Consider the following 15,703-nt stretch of genomic DNA (forward strand, 5'->3'; position numbering starts at 1 on the left):
ACTCATTTTAACTTGAGAACAATCTGTGCCACGCATTTTAAGACACGACAATAATGTAATGTAATGTAAATCATTTAAAGTGCTTTCTTTCTGTTTCCTTTCCATCCCTGTCGAGCATGAAATCTGATGCTTCAAAATCTGAATAAAACATAATTCCTCTTTGCCAACAAACATAACGTGCCTCTAACACTCCCCCATGTGTCACTTTGACCTGACAATCTGACTCTGGGATTTCCTACAAGCAAGTGCATTGTGTGGGCTGCTTTGTTGAGCTGAGATGTGCAGGGTCATGTGTGTGTATGCGGGGGTGGACATGTACAGTATCGGATTCTAAGTATATTCACTGGTCACTCTGATCTGAAAGAAGTGTTGGCAGCCAAATCAACTTATCAGGGAGAAATTATCTTTTACATAACTGCAGTACTCACACACATAAATACAAGCATATCTACATGTCTTTAAATAGTATCTCTTGTGGTCCTGAAATCATGATTTCTCTACCTCCATAAGGCTGTCTGAACTTTCTATGCCACCTCGTGGAGAATTAATATGACTGGCCCACAGAATTGAAGACCAATTATTGTAACTCTGCCTCTTTTTAATTGGGTTTCTACATGCGGTTGTTATTCCAAGTTGTTCTAGCCTCTGTTAATCTGGTTTGATGTACTTAAATATCATTTTATATTTATATATATTATATATATATATCATTATATATATTATATATATATATCATTATATATATTATAAATATCATGTATATTATATATATGTGCGCACAAGCTGCTATAAAATACATATATTTTATAATAATGTGTATTTTAAAATAATTAATATAATATTTTATAGTAATATATATATATATATATATATTTGTATAAACAAATATAATATATATATAGTATATGTCTGTGTGTAAATATATATATATATATATATATATATATATATATATATATATATATATACATATTTAAGCAATACGGTATACATTAAGCAGGATTACTGGGGCCGTGATGGCAACGGTTACCAAGACAACAGTATACAAAACGTTGCGCAACGTTGTGGGACCTACTTTATGCTAAAACTGGGTTAGTTGTTCTGCGGACTCGTTTCAGAAATATATGTATTAATGCGCAGCATCATCAGACGGTAGGTTGCATTAGTTATGAACATAAAAGTCAACAAGTGTGTAAAACGGCTAGCGTCATGCTGAACACGGCAACTAACTACTAGCGTTAGCTAGCTAGACTGTGACGTCAACGGTAGTTAGTTCGTCAAAGTTAGCCTGTTATTTACTCGATGCTAGAGGGTCTAAGAAAATGTCTCAAAACGTGACGTGTTTCTAAAATACACAGCTCATTTCATTTGAAGGAGCTGAAAGAGAATATTCAGGAAAACCGTTTATCTAAACTAATGTTTCAGCATAATTCCACATGTCTTTTCTCAAAACAATTGGCTCTCAAAGCAGTCATCGTGTCTTTTTCTCGGCTCATCGTGTATGTGCGGTGTTGCATTCAAGTACCCTTGTCAGTAAATGCGGCACCCCGCAGTATTTCAGATTCAATAGTACCATTTAAACTCCATCTCAAAACATTCCTGTTTACACTGGCATTTGGTTGAATTAAATATTCTATAGCCTGCTTTTTAACAATCTTTTTTTGTTTATTTATTTTTCTTATTTGTTTTATTGTGTGTTTTTTTTATTGCACCATCTTTTATTGTGTAATTTACTTTGCTCTTTTAACTGTTGAAATGTTTTGGCCTCTGTTATTGCCAACAACAATGTGGACTACTGTACTGCACTTTGTGACACTACTTTGTCTGTGATAAGTGCAATATATATAAACTTGACTTACTTACTTACTTACTTTCTTACTTACTGACTTACTTGCATACTTACTTACTTACTTACTTACTTGCATACTTACTTACTTAAATGTGTAGTTATACGTTTAATTAAGTTGACACTCAAAAAGCAGAAAGGGATAGAAAGGGCCTAAAATAGTCGGTACATCGGCTATTTGTTTGTCCTCCAGAAAAAAGGCTTTAATACTCCTTTTATTCTTTTTTTTGAGCCAGTGCGTTGTGAGATGACAGATGTAACCTCAGAGATGTTGTCGCCAGAAGGACCAGCGATCTCTTCGGGCAGCAGTGTTGTTGTTCCAGGGAGTGACAGTGCTGCCCAATTACCTCAACCAGGTACACAGTGTTAGAAAAACGATGACACTGCTTCTTTTTCTGCTCTTCTTACAAACATGTGTATTCATTGCGTTGTTCAGACAAGAAGAGGAAGGAGCCTCGACAGAGCCCATTCAAAGTGCCAGACGGTCACAGCATTTCCCCGCCGAGTGAGAATGAAAGAGTGGACCGAAAAGAGGTTGTTGTTTTAATACAACTGTGTAAATACAAATAAGTCATGTCGCACACACTGCACGATACTCATGTGTGACAGTGACTGCAAATAGAAAAATGTAGTCCTGCTGCTCTCCACGCACAGGTGAAAGTCCTGGCTATGCCAATCGACAAGAAGACGACCCGCGTTGCTCGAATGACGGCCAATCTGGGGAAACAAGAGGAGGAGATAAAGGAGAGGAAGACTCTGAAACCAATCAAGAGCGGCACAGTTCTGCCCAAGCAGACGCCCATCAGACGTGAGCTGATGAAGGCCATGATGAAACGAGGTGAGCGGGGTGGGAGAGTTAGAGGGCACGGCCGTCGTAGGCGAACGTGAATGTGACCTGTTGTCTGACCTCCGTCCGCAGAAAACATCGCCAAAGACTGCAAACACGACTTGCCCTCCCTGGAAATGCAGAAGTTATTGCTGGAGGTAAATGATTTCAGAGGAAAAGCTGTCAGCAATTTGGATTCAGTCTCTCAGCCTATGTGACGAATGCTCTTTTGAACGTTTGAAATACACGAGGGCAAATGTCAAAACTGCCCCTAATAAATGTAATTTCGCCCCTGATATCACTAGGAGAGGCAAAAAATGCCCCCATAATTTTCTATAATTGAATATAATTTTGTTTTTGTTCTTTGTTGTGTGTGTCCTATCTGTATTGCCTGTACTAGGTAGGTACACAATATATATAATTTGTAATTATGGAAAAATGTTAAATAAATTATAATTGTTAATAGTTGTTTAAAAAACTGTAATAACAGTTTAAAAAATCAAAGAAATAAGAATACAATTGAATATGATTGTCTGATTTCTGTTTTCTGTGTGTTTTTTGTTTAACAAAACACTTTGAATCTGTAAACTACTGCCTAATAGTCTTATTATTGCCATGTTTATGAGAATTGCTCATATACTGTAAGCCAAAAATAAGTATATTTATTATTTTTGTTTCAAAAACTGCCCCCAATTTCTTTTTAAATACCAATGGATTTCAGATAGTGGGGGGAAAAGTGCCCCCTAAAAAAAGATGTACATTTCCTGCCCTGATTTGACCTGTTCCTCCTCTCCCACAGTTATCTCTGACGACAAAGAGGGAAGAGTTTTCGAAGTTGGACAAGGCCAACAAGAGAAAGGAGAGAGCGCTGGATAGGCTTGAAAATAACTGTCAGGAAGAGGAGCTCCAGCTCAAGAAGCTCCTCAGGGAGAACGAGAAGAAGTCGTTGGAGGCCAAGATATTGTAAGCGGGAAGCATCGAGAGACCACGTGGCGGGTTTCAGGAGTCTCGTCGCGAACACTTGTCTTCTCTCTTTCGACAGTATTGAACGCGAGGCCAAGTCCAAAGAGGAGAAGAAGGCCGAGATCAAGAAACTGACTGCTGAAATAGGGGCCGTTACAAGGTTGCACTCTGATGATGCTGTAATATTAACACGTATGATGAGTGTGCACTTTGCCCCCATGTTTTTAAGAAAGTGAGGGACTGATAGTTCTGTTGTGTGGCTTTAAAATCTCGCTTTCTATTTCTCATAGCGAACATGCCAAGCTCCAGGAAGTCATGATAGACTACAAGAAATACAAAGACCTGCTGTTCGAGCTGTCTCCTCCAGAGTGGCAGGAGGCCCAGAAGGCCAAGGCTCTGAAAGTCCCATCTGATGGCGACGCTGAGGACAAGCAGGACAAGGGGCCTGTGGAGTCGGCTAATAACAACGGCGAGTACAAAACCAAGCGAATCGACATAAAAACAACAACAACGAGGACCAGGGCGATCCTGTTCCATGACCTAATATATACACTACCGTTCAAAAGTTTAGGGTCACCCAGACAATTTGGTGTTTTCCATGAAAACTCACACTTTTATGTAACAAATGAATTGCAAAATGAACAGAAAATATAGTCAAGACATTGATAAGGTTAAAAATAATGATTTTTATTTGAAATATTAATTTTGTTCTTCAAACTTCAAGCTCAAACGGAGACCTGTTGTATAGCTTCCCTCACCAGCATAACTGTTTTCAGCTGTGCTCACATAAAAAGGGTTTTCTAACCCTTCATTAGTCTTCTAAGGCGATAACACAATGTACCATTAGAACAATGGAGATGGGCCTCTATACACCTATGTAGAGATTTCACTAAAAACCAGAGAATAGTCATTTACCACATTAACAATGTATAGAGTGTATTTCTGATTAATTTAATGGTATCTTCATTGAAAAAAACAGTGGTTTTCTTTGAAAAATAAGGACATTTCTAAGTGACCCCAATCTTTGAACGGTAGTGTAAATATATACATATATATATATTTATTTTTTTACTCCAACTCCAAGGAGCGCAGTGTTACGATAAATATGGATTGTGCTAGTGGAGAGATTTGATCGATAACATGCCCACAGATTTGGCGAGCGAGGCCTCCGATCCAGCTGGAGAGCTGCCTTCCATTAGAGAGACCATGCTCGGGGACACACTGTGAGGAGACACCAACACACACACATACACACACTGACATCACAACACGCCCATAGTTATGCTTTACATCCACACACACATTCACTGATGCTAATGGGGGGGGGGGGGGGCTCAATCACGACTATGACTGCCATTAGGTGTTCAGTGTATGGGTGAAATAAATATTTCTTGCATAATAAAGACTTTTGTCTTTGCATGAAGGTGTATCATTTACTCTTTATGTCTATACAGGATGTGTATGTGGTCTTTCAAACATCCTTTCACAATAAATGTCTTTCTATTGTAGCAAACAGCATGCTGGTATCCTCGTCAACACCTTTCAGTAAAGTCATGTTAAGCTGCTAAAATCCTTCTTTGACCTTCTCAGGAGCACAACCACTAAACCCTATAGTGACGATTCAGAATATGAGGTCAGTAACCCCCCTAAAAAAACAACATAAAATCTATTTCTCCGATTTATCGTCTTCTTTCATTTTGAGTATTGTGTTCATTTCTTTTGCCTCTGAAGGACGAGCCGGAGCTGTACTTCACCGATCCCCAGCAGATACTGGATCTCATGACAGACCTGACGGACAAGAGCTTGTTCCTGATTCAGAACACCGCGACGGTGGAAGAGGCCGCGAAAGACCTTCGGAAGTCCTTGGAGACAACCAAGAAGAAGATGTAAGCATCAGGAGTCGAGGGAGGATTATTGGCATTTTTTACCTTTATGATTCATACTTGATGTAATTGAACCCTTTGTCTTCTCTCTTTACTCCTTTATCCTCTTCACTTTCCCCACATCCATCAAACGCCGACTCCCCGAAGCAAAAAGGAGACGGAGCAGCAGACGCTGCAGATAAACGACATGAGCCAGAGGATCGCCGTAGAGAAGGCCAGAAGCGACAAGCTCAAGCAGATGGTTCTGCTCCACGTGTCGTTGAACACAGAGGACCAGGTCGCGAAAAAAATCCCAAGATTTGATTGGTCCCTGAGCGGCAGACGTCTTCTTAATTTGACCCTCGTCTCTCGCTCAAAAGGACGCCATGTGGGACGCTCTGGGTCAGAAGGTGGGGGAGGTCTACCGCCACTGCGTGGACGGTCAGATTACCAACCTCAACATCTTGGAGAAGCTGGCCCACATTGAGAACCGCATGACGCTGCTGCTGCAGGGCCTCGACAACCTCCCCGAGGAAAGACTGATGATGATGAGGAAGATTAAGGACAGCGAGCGGAGGAGCAGGTATACGTCTCCGGGAGCAGTCGGGGCTCACTTTCTGGTGCCTGCAAGAAAAAGTTGATCGAGCAATCTTTTGACGGGTCATGCCAAATGGCGAAGGGATTACAGCATAACTCCCAGAGTGCATTGCTTTTTCCCCCCCTTCAATATATATTTATATGATAATAAAAATGTGTTGTTGATGACTTCTTCGTGTCGCAGGCAGCGTGATGAGAAGCTGAGAGAGCAGATGGAGAAACAGAAGGAAAGGATGAGGAGGTACATGGAGAGATCTTTGGCTGACACCAAGAAAATAGTAGGTCTTTTATAATGTGAATACATTACAGTTTATAATTTGAAAACACACACACACACCCACAAATAATTAGTTTTTCTTACATTGTCTTTTAATTATATTGAACACTAACAGGCTTACAGCGTATCCAATTGCACACTTTAATTTACATTTTCTTTTTCAGGTCGGTAGAAAGCTCATGCCCAGAAGCAAGACTGTTACTCAGACAGCCAGATTCAGGAATGTGGAAAAATCTCCCACTGAAGACGAGAAGTATTCCTACCTCTTCTCCCCTGAGGACGGAGAGTAAAACACAAGTCATCTATCTGGTTAGCGAGACCACATTCATGGCGTGAAGATCAAATCGAATCAGTACGTTGGCCAAAATGTTACCACAACAATAACATTAACCGAGGCAATCGTAAGAATGTGTAAGATAACTAATACATTACAATAAAGAAGTGGGGTTGCATTGATAACTGAGTTTCTGTTTGCATTTATTGTTACGATCACACGTATGTATTTATTCATCAAACATGTTTTCTTCTACAAAACTTCTGCTTGATCCTATAAATAGTGCACGGGTCCAATTCCGTCCCAATAAATACACTTTAACAACGATCTGATGACTTGTTTTTAATAATTAAATACACATACTGTACATATTACCACCTTCTGGATAGTGTTTTCTTTTATATGTTGTCTTTCTTATTATAGTGTTATTTCTAAACTGTTGACTCGGAGAGCCCTGCACTAGATGTCCAATGTGTCTGGACCGTTGTGTTTATGCACAAATGGCAAATAAAACTTCAGTACAAAAAATATTGGTATCCGAAATGAGGAGACGCCGCCGGTAGGTGGCGCTGTTGCCGCGTTTTCCTGTCCGCTCTGTCACGGACCTGAAGGGAAGGAGGACGAGGAAGTGGCAGCAACAGCAGGACCGGACTTGGGAGATGTAGTTAGCTGCCTCCACTAACACCACCAGCCGGGACACCACCACCCGCGAGGCGAGCCAGACACTCACTCACAGTTGACAATGCGATGGGAAACTGCTGGACATACTGTGTCGGGCTCTTCAGGAGAGAAGCCAACAGAATCCAGAGAGGAGGCGGGTAAGTGAAGGCGAGCTCGGGGAGCTACCTAGCTAGCTAGCTACCATCATCATCATCATCTTCATCTTAACCGTATCCGGTTGCTCGCGTGAGCTCAAAGTTGTCTAGCCGTTAAGTGACACCAGCGCGTGCGTCTGTAACCCGGAGAGGAGGGCCGGGCAGAGAGGCCACTGGTCACGGTGTTGTGGTGGGGGGGTCTCTAGGGGTGGGGGGGGGCCAAGACCAAGACCCAGACCCCACCCCTATTGTCAAGCGACGTTCATTAGCATAGCAGGCAGGTTGAGCTCGTTCAACTCGTTGACAGCGGTTATAAACTAACAATTTAACTTTTAATTCTCGTGACCCGACGCAGGTGTCTGTGTTCGCAGGCCTTCCAGGCATTAGACCGAGGGGTTAATAATGTATGTTTTTCAGTCTGACTTTACTTGCTTTGTTCTTCCAGCGTCAGGCTGGGTCACACTCCTTCATCACGTCCCCATGTTTGCTTATGGAAGTTGACAGACACGGCAGTTATAAAAGGTGTTATTTCGGTTGTTGTCATGTTTTAATAGTCCCCTTTACCTGCCACCATTGGGCCATCTTACCTGCAGTAATGCCACGTAGGCTTTGTGCAAAAAGGGAAATAAAAAGAAGAATATTCAACTAAATTATTCGTATTCTTTTTATTTGACCAAGCGTTAAACCTGAGGTTAACGTCTGAACTCGACCATGACCCCTCTTCACTGACGTTTAGTCACAGGTGTGATCAATAATACGTTAATTAGGGCCTGGAGGTCTTACTGGGACATGTGCAACTGAGCTTTCATTAATATTATAAGTTACACCTGTGCGTTTCTTGCTGTTGTGAGAAAAAGCATATTTTTATTTCTACCCCAATACAATGTAATGTTTATCCACCCCATTAACACACTCCTACATACCTTATACCATGTATATTATGCCATTGTGTGCACATTTATCCAAACAATAATTAACCACCAAAACAGCTTGTTTGTCGGATATTTTTTATTTAAAACATATTGATGACTTGTATTTGATGCCTCTATACATATTGTTGTGTGTTACTGTAACTGGCACTTACCAAACTGCATTAGTCAGCACAGAGATCCAACTTGTGGTCATTTCCTCCACTTCTGAACCGGACCTTGAACAGAAGCGGTCAATATGAAAGGAAGAGTCGCTCTTTAAGGTTCTTCAATATGTTTAATAGTGAAAGGAACAAATCAAATTTTTGGTAGAAAGGCGAATTGGCCAATTTGAGAATCTCAAGAATATATAGGCTGATAATATATGTTGTGTAAAGTCGCTGGGGTTTATTCTTGGGACGGTTACAAATGATAGTTTTTATCTGTACACAGTGTAGCTTTGTCCACATTAAACTAAACTAGCAAAGCAGTTTAACAAAATGACATTTACATGATCATTTTGTCGGTGCCAGAGCTCCTGATCCACAAGGAGCACGGCTGCCTTGTTGCTTTTGATGCAACGGTCCGTATAATAATCTCTCTGTAATAATAACTCAACTCTGTCAAGTGAAGTTGCAGCGTTTTAGACTAAATGTTGAAAGCATCATCTACTTTTCCCCATGTTTCCGAGCATTGCCGGCGTGTTCATACTCTCTTATCTACTCCTTCAGGTCAAAGTACTTCCGAAGCAGCACCACAGGGGAACATTATACAATAGAGGTACGAGTCGTACGTTTACTACGATTGTTTTCTGTTATTAATGATGGCTATTCAATATCGTGCTATAGTTCTGATGGTGTCTTCTTTTTTCTCTCTTAATGTTGCAGTTTGAAAATCTGGTCGAGAGTGATGAGGTAAGTCTGATCATGTTAAGTTAGTGAGCAGTCTCTCATTGCATTGCAGAAGACCGAGTGGGTGTTGTGTTCGTCGTACAGGCTAATTACAGCGGCATTATGCAGGTAGTCCCTGCATGAATTTAACTCCCAGACTCCCGTCAGACTCCTCTGCTAGCCGTTTACTCTAGTGATGGATGGAAACTGACGTGCGCAGCATCACTGTGAGAGTAACTCGATTACTGTCTGCAGACACTCAGACTATTAGCCCTTGAGTGAGACAGTGCAGCAGTGAGCATGCACTGATGCTGTGTAATGAAATGTTGTGTTTGTTGCATTGCAGGCTGAGAGTCCGCAGCCCTGCCCGAGGTAAGAGACCTGGTGTGAAGTTTAAAAAGAAAAAGAAAATCTGTGTTCCTTGACAAAAACCTTTCCCTTCAACGTGTGTGTTGTTGCTCTTTCATGAAGGCCCATCAGTGAAGATGAGATCAAGCACCTCAAAAAGCACCGCTACACCGCGCTCTCCGATAATCAGATCCTGATAGACCAGAAGCTCCAAGTGGAGGTAAAGACGTAACCTTCAACCTACTGTTGTTTAATTTTCTGTTTTACAACCTATTTTTGTACTTTTATTTAAATGTTATTATTTGGTGCCTTGTTTTTTCTGTTTGATAATTTTCTGTGTTTTTTGTGTGTTGTTTCATTTTTGTTTGTTTGTTTTGTTATTTGTTTCTGCTTCAGTTAGAGGCACAAGAGGAGAAGTTGAGGCTAGAAGAGGAGGCTAGAAATGCCACCGAGCGCGAGGCCGCCAGGTTGTCGCGTGAACGCAAAACGAAGGAGGTGAGGCGGCGCAGAGCGCTTCCCTTCCGCCACTTTTGACTTACTGCTTGGCTAAAACAACTTCTCCTCTAACCCGCCGCTGGCCCCGTGCAGAGCCGGCTCCTCGGCCCGCTGTGCCTTAAAGCGACACGGGGATATTTTCACCTGTTCTGTCTTCTTTCTTTTTGCCGTCGCGATCCAGCCTGGTAAACTGTTGACTGTCTGTGTTTTTCATTAAGCTGATAAACAACTGGTTAGCATTCTGAATCATGATGTAGAATATACAGCGAGCACCAAAGGGTTAACGGGCATTAAACTCGCCATGACCATTGTTCATAAGAACAAGCGGTGAAATGAGGAAAAGACGAGGCCCTCGCTGCAGATAATGCCATTACTATTGCTCGGTTTCGACAGTCTCCACATCATGAATAAAGGAATGTGGAGGGTTGGAATATAATAGAATTGCAGCAAGAAAAATATTATGGCTATATATACTTATATATATTTCCTATAGTATTTCACAGAAAGGCCTGCTGCAGGGAAATGGCTTTTTGATGTTGTGAAAATGAGATTCCTTTCTTTTTCATGCCTCATACCACTGCTCCTCTGGTGTTTTCTCTTTGCTTTATGAGAGTTATTGGCTCGCACGTCTCCTCAACAGCACCAACATTGTTCCATGATGTTTCTATGGTTTATAATGATGGGGCAACTAGACTTTTTATGTTAACTTGATCTGTGTGATTTTGTGTTTGTGTTTGTTTTTGTTGTTGTTGTCAGCAGATGCCTCCCCAGAGGACACGTGGGAAAGCAGATGGCTCCGGCGGTGAGACTCAGCAAAGAAAGTGAGTCACTGAAGTTCATGAGACGACAGGACGGCCGTGTAGCTGGGGACGAGCCGCGGCCACGAGTCTACGAAGGAGACCGTAATGACGGACGTGTTTAAAGTCTTTTATCCGCGGCAGCTGCAAAGAGACATTTGGAGAACCAGCATCTGGCAAATCAGTCATTTAGTAATAAGTACGCCTCAGATGTATGACAGTTACCCGTGTTTATATTTGGCAGACAGAATCTCACGTTTCCCGTTTTTTTTGTTACGCTCTCAACGGAAACATAATTTTTATTATGTGAGCACCTCGTTTGTGGAGGCTGCGAAACAGACGTTAACGGTAATGCAAGGTAATCAATGCTGAACAGAGATCTGTAGGGGAAGCGTTAGTCATTCCACTGTGACTGCTTATACATGTCTGTTGTTGTTGTTGTTATGGTGACTGTTGACTTACTCCGCTCCAGACAAAACCCCGGGGAGGATTTTGACGCCTACCTCCAGAATGTGAGAGCCCAGTCGGACGCTTTCAGGGGCAACAGTAAGTGAGCCATCTCATCATTTAGTTGTCTCTGCGTAACGGTCTACATGTGGGTCGGAGCCCTCGTCTAAAGGCTCCTGTTGTGACGGGGGACTCTCTTGATCCCAGGACTGCCGTCCGAGACGAACGTGGTGACTCCCAACACCGAGTGCAGCTGGGACTTCACCAACAAGACCCGCTCCACCAACGATGACGGGACCTCGCTGGATCTGGAGTGGGAAGACGAGGAAGGTGAGGGGGTTGAAACTATGTACAGTACGTTCAGCTCTGATGATACAAAAAGATCCTGGATACGAACGCATGGCGTCTAAGTTTGGTTCCACTAAGGAAGACGTAGTGTGTTAAGTGTTAAATCTTGAGTTGGGACCGGTTGCTGTCGTAAACTCAGAGCCACCAGTTTACGGCCTGCAGCACTTTTCTTGACCTCTGCTCTCGGACTGACCGCTCGTGTCCCCGCGTTGTAGGAATGAATCGCGGACTCCCGGCCTGGGAGAGGTCCCGGACGGAGGAGGACATTCTGCGGGCGGCCCTGAGGCCCGGCGGCAGGCCGGCAGACAGCGGCCCGCCCTCGGCCTCGGAGGACTCCACCGCGCTGGAGTGGGAGAATGATTTTGTGGGCAGCCACGCAGAGGACAATGCAGACACTGAGTTCGAGGGGTTCATCAACCCGGTCCTAGACACTCCCTCCGAGGACTCCCTCCCGGACTTTGGCCTCCGGTCGGACAACCAGGACAGATAGTGTCCAGAACCAAAGGAGACGTTCCCGTCGTGTCCCCTTCACATCGAAGCTCACCAGCTTATTCTTCTTTTCGCCTCGTGGAGAGGACATGTGCCGAGTCGTTCTTCATAATCCGTCATACGAGACGGAAGCTGTGGGAACAAGTTGCATATCTCCACTCTTCACTACAGTGTGGTGTGGCGTTTTTATCAACAACAAAAAATTCTTCCAGTGCCTTCATTTTCCATAACAGCCGACCATTTCTGCATTGTGACTCCAGGGGATCCATAAACAGCGTGTGAGGCGTCGTCAAGCAGCACCAACCTGCAGCTTCCCTTAGCCTCGAGTCTCCCGCCTCCAGTCCAGCTCGATTCAGTTGTTGCATGAGACACATAATTCCATATAAAAGGAATAAATATTAGACCAAATAATTTTGACAAATCAGTGGGGGCTGGATCATTTCTTCAGTCGCTGATGGCTTATCATCATCGTCATCGTCATGGATCGATTGATCTTCAGTCCGACTTTGTGTGTCTCATGTCTCTGTTTGGTTTATTATCTCGGTGAACTACAGCATGTGGTCAAGCAGCAGCGCCCTCAAATCAGGCGTTGACCTCGTTGCATGCTTCTCTGAGCAGGGAGCCCCCCCCCCCCCCCCCCCTCCAGTCACACTACCGACGTGGGACCTATCAAAACTGTTCACAACTGCAATGTGCATTTTCTGATATTTGTGTCAATCAACATCAGGCCACACTCTAAGACATTCAATCACATTCAAAATGGCTGAAAAAGGTGTGCCGGGCTCTTGGATACATAACACACACACACACACACACACAGTGACTCCTCTCTATCACTAAATCGTACGACATCTGGGTTTAAGACGGACATTTTTCTGTCTTGCTTTTTTTTCCCACTTCGATTTCATGAGAAGATCTTTTGTTGGTTTTTTTTATACTTCAAAAACGACAGAACAGCGACATCATTGCCAGTTACCGTGACATCCACCACACCACAAACGTATATAATGGATTATTAAGGACAGCAGGTCTTTATGCACCTCTACATTGTTTGCATAGAATTATTGGTTATTTAATCAAATGTCTGCTCCACACTGGACTTTTTTCTAGGCTCCCTAGACGGCCAGCTGCTGTTCTCATTAACTGGTTAATGTTGATATTTGATATCCAGTGTTCCCACAGCAGCCTGGAATATATGGAACGATATAGTAATGGAAAATGCATACGCAACAAACAACATAGGTGAAACATAACCAGAGACAATCTTTCTCTCCAAAAATCCTTTTGTGTTCCATGACTGATTTCTGATTGGTTGCTGTGATTTTTGGTGATCTGCACGTATTTGGGAGACGAATCAATTCTAAGTGTAATAATGACTTTTTCTTTAATCTGGCGTGAAATCCAAAGCATAGTTTTTATAATGATTTGTGTGAGTCTGGATGGGGAAAAAGATGGTTATCAAACATATAATCATGATTCTGGTGTAAACTTTGTTTCGTCTCTGTAATCGATCCGATGCTGCTCTCCCGAGGAATCTGATGTAGACATAATGTATATATATAATATCCATTTGTTGACCCGTCTTGTAGCGCCTCGTCTGAATCCAAAGTAGCGTGCACTGAAATGAGCCACGTGCGTGAACAGGAAACTGATCTGAGAGCTGTGTTCTGCTGCTGCTGGAGTGTGCAGACAGAAATAAATGTTATGGGGCATCACATGCACTCCCTGTGATCGCCATGACGTTGAGTAGATGTCATGACGTTTGTAGTTCACACACCTAGAATACGAGTCTGAGGGCCAACCAACTACAAGAGCTTCTGGCTGCAGAGGACCGTAAAGGGTTGTTCCTCGTTCTAATGGAGGTCTGTCGAGAAGGAGGAACGATGAAGATGTCCTCACATCTCACGTTTGTATTGCACTGCGTCTCTTTTGATTGTGTTGAAGTTGGCGCCACTGCGGTCGGCTCGTCCACCAACGCCTCTTCATGCTGTACAGCTAATCACTTTTCTTTTTTCTTTTTTAAAAATTAAAGTTGATACTCGTAACTTACTGGTGATTTATTTGTACGATTCACAAAAATCATGTGACTTAAATCACAAACAAACACATAAACCAGGAATCTTTCTAAATCTGTTGGATGTATTTGTCTTAGAAGTCAATTAAAGAAACGACAAAATGCAGAGAATTAACACACACACACACACACACACACACATGCAGACAGTAAAAGAGGAGTTGAGAGGTCAGATTAGAATAATTGACTGCAGAGCTTTCATGCTGGAACTGCTCCTGTCTCTCCGGGTTGGAGGCCGGTCGCTTCAACGTGCAGCTTGAGCTGTAACTAAATGTCCACTTTTCTTTTTTTAATGCTGCTCTGTGTTAAAAAAAATAAAAATACAGCAGTGACTCGACTTCCTGAAGGTTCATGACTGACGTGTTACTCACCGGCTGCTCTGAACAGGAAGAAATTTCATATTTCTGTTGTGTTTAAGTAAGAAGAGGAAGACGAAAACACCAAAGCAGAACAGTCAAAGAAAAGTGCAACGCTTAAAAGAATACTTTTAATTTTAATTATTTAAACCAATCAAACTAAGGCTCCCCTGGGACGTGTGGTGATGGGACACCACTCTAGAGGAAGGGTTGGCTGCAAAAAAATATCAAAGCTGAATGTAACCCGACCAAATGTGTATGATAACGCATTCATGTCTGACAGAATATGATATATGATAATCACTTTGCTTTATTATTTGTGTAATTACAGAAAGGTGTTTGGCAGGTCCACTAACAGTTCCTGTAAATAGTCAGTTGTTGTCATCACGTGTGTGTCTCTTGATGTGTGACACAAGGAGGGAGTCAGTCACTCGTCAAACATGAACAGAAAACCTGTTTCCTGTTTGCTTTCAGGATTCATCCTATTGAAACTATATCCTGATGATTGTTTACCACGGGATTACCGTGCTTCTTGTGGCACTTAAGGGTTTCGCTTGAGTGCAGTGACGCCAGCTTTCAGAATAAACTGGCAGGCGTGTGTCATCTCGTGTGCGGTTGTTCCTGTAAGAATTGACATCATCGATACGACACCGTCTGAAGTCATCACAATGTGAAGAAACATATCCGTCATTTCCATCACAGCTTCAGCTGGACATGCAGTTGGCGGAAAACCTACATTTGTTTACTGCTATACACATATTACTGCCCTGTTAATCACCAATGTGACATCTCTGCAAACATTAGATGGGAGAGGCAACATATATGTATGTATATATAAATATATATATATATATACATATACATATATATGTATATATACATGTCACAGTTTACTACAAAATAAATAGATGTATATATATACATATATATGTATATATATATATATACATAGGGAAAGAGAGATACAAAGAGAGAGATATTGTTGTAATCTGTTCCAGTGAAATTACAATATATATATATATAAATAAATGTATATATATATATGTATATATACATACAAGAGAGAGAGAGAGATATTGTTGTAATCTGTG

At 42.2% G+C, this 15,703-nt stretch overlaps 2 protein-coding genes across 3 annotated transcripts; both read left to right on the forward strand.

Moving 5' to 3' along the window:
* The first annotated feature begins 2,093 nt into the window (after positions 1-2,093).
* cfap100 (cilia and flagella associated protein 100) lies at positions 2,094-6,830 on the forward strand. Its single transcript, XM_056439757.1, has 14 exons — positions 2,094-2,202; positions 2,283-2,380; positions 2,501-2,684; positions 2,766-2,830; positions 3,472-3,635; positions 3,715-3,795; positions 3,926-4,104; positions 4,786-4,858; positions 5,226-5,268; positions 5,367-5,521; positions 5,666-5,795; positions 5,878-6,080; positions 6,279-6,372; positions 6,536-6,830. Exons 1-14 carry the CDS (start codon positions 2,094-2,096, stop codon positions 6,659-6,661), a joined length of 1,704 nt encoding a protein of 567 aa, XP_056295732.1. The 3' UTR covers positions 6,662-6,830.
* Positions 6,831-7,297: 467 nt separating this feature from the next.
* On the forward strand, positions 7,298-14,593 carry ap1ar (adaptor related protein complex 1 associated regulatory protein). 2 transcript variants are annotated; one of them, XM_056439865.1, is made up of 10 exons: positions 7,298-7,463; positions 9,100-9,148; positions 9,256-9,282; positions 9,605-9,630; positions 9,730-9,826; positions 10,003-10,101; positions 10,858-10,922; positions 11,371-11,444; positions 11,553-11,675; positions 11,909-14,593. In XM_056439865.1, the coding sequence occupies exons 1-10, from the start codon at positions 7,393-7,395 to the stop codon at positions 12,181-12,183; spliced, it is 906 nt and encodes a 301-aa protein (XP_056295840.1). In that variant the 5' UTR covers positions 7,298-7,392; the 3' UTR covers positions 12,184-14,593. The 2 variants fall into 2 exon arrangements, with proteins under 2 accessions (XP_056295840.1, XP_056295841.1); XM_056439866.1 differs by having other exon boundaries at positions 10,861-10,922.
* The last annotated feature ends 1,110 nt before the right edge of the window (positions 14,594-15,703 follow it).

The sequence above is a fragment of the Pseudoliparis swirei genome, chromosome 19, assembly GCF_029220125.1.
Source record: "Pseudoliparis swirei isolate HS2019 ecotype Mariana Trench chromosome 19, NWPU_hadal_v1, whole genome shotgun sequence".
In the NCBI taxonomy this organism is placed as follows: domain Eukaryota; kingdom Metazoa; phylum Chordata; class Actinopteri; order Perciformes; family Liparidae; genus Pseudoliparis; species Pseudoliparis swirei.

Coding starts and splice junctions, on each gene's coding strand:
- cfap100 (XM_056439757.1), top strand. CDS start 2,094: ATGACAGATGTAACCTCAGAGATGTTGTCGCCAGAAGGACCAGCGATC. Junction 5,269..5,366: donor GTGACGATTCAGAATATGAG/GTCAGTAACCCC, acceptor TTGCCTCTGAAG/GACGAGCCGGAGCTGTACTT. Junction 6,373..6,535: donor TGGCTGACACCAAGAAAATA/GTAGGTCTTTTA, acceptor TTTCTTTTTCAG/GTCGGTAGAAAGCTCATGCC.
- ap1ar (XM_056439865.1), top strand. CDS start 7,393: ATGGGAAACTGCTGGACATACTGTGTCGGGCTCTTCAGGAGAGAAGCC. Junction 7,464..9,099: donor AGAATCCAGAGAGGAGGCGG/GTAAGTGAAGGC, acceptor CTACTCCTTCAG/GTCAAAGTACTTCCGAAGCA. Junction 11,445..11,552: donor GGACGCTTTCAGGGGCAACA/GTAAGTGAGCCA, acceptor TCTTGATCCCAG/GACTGCCGTCCGAGACGAAC.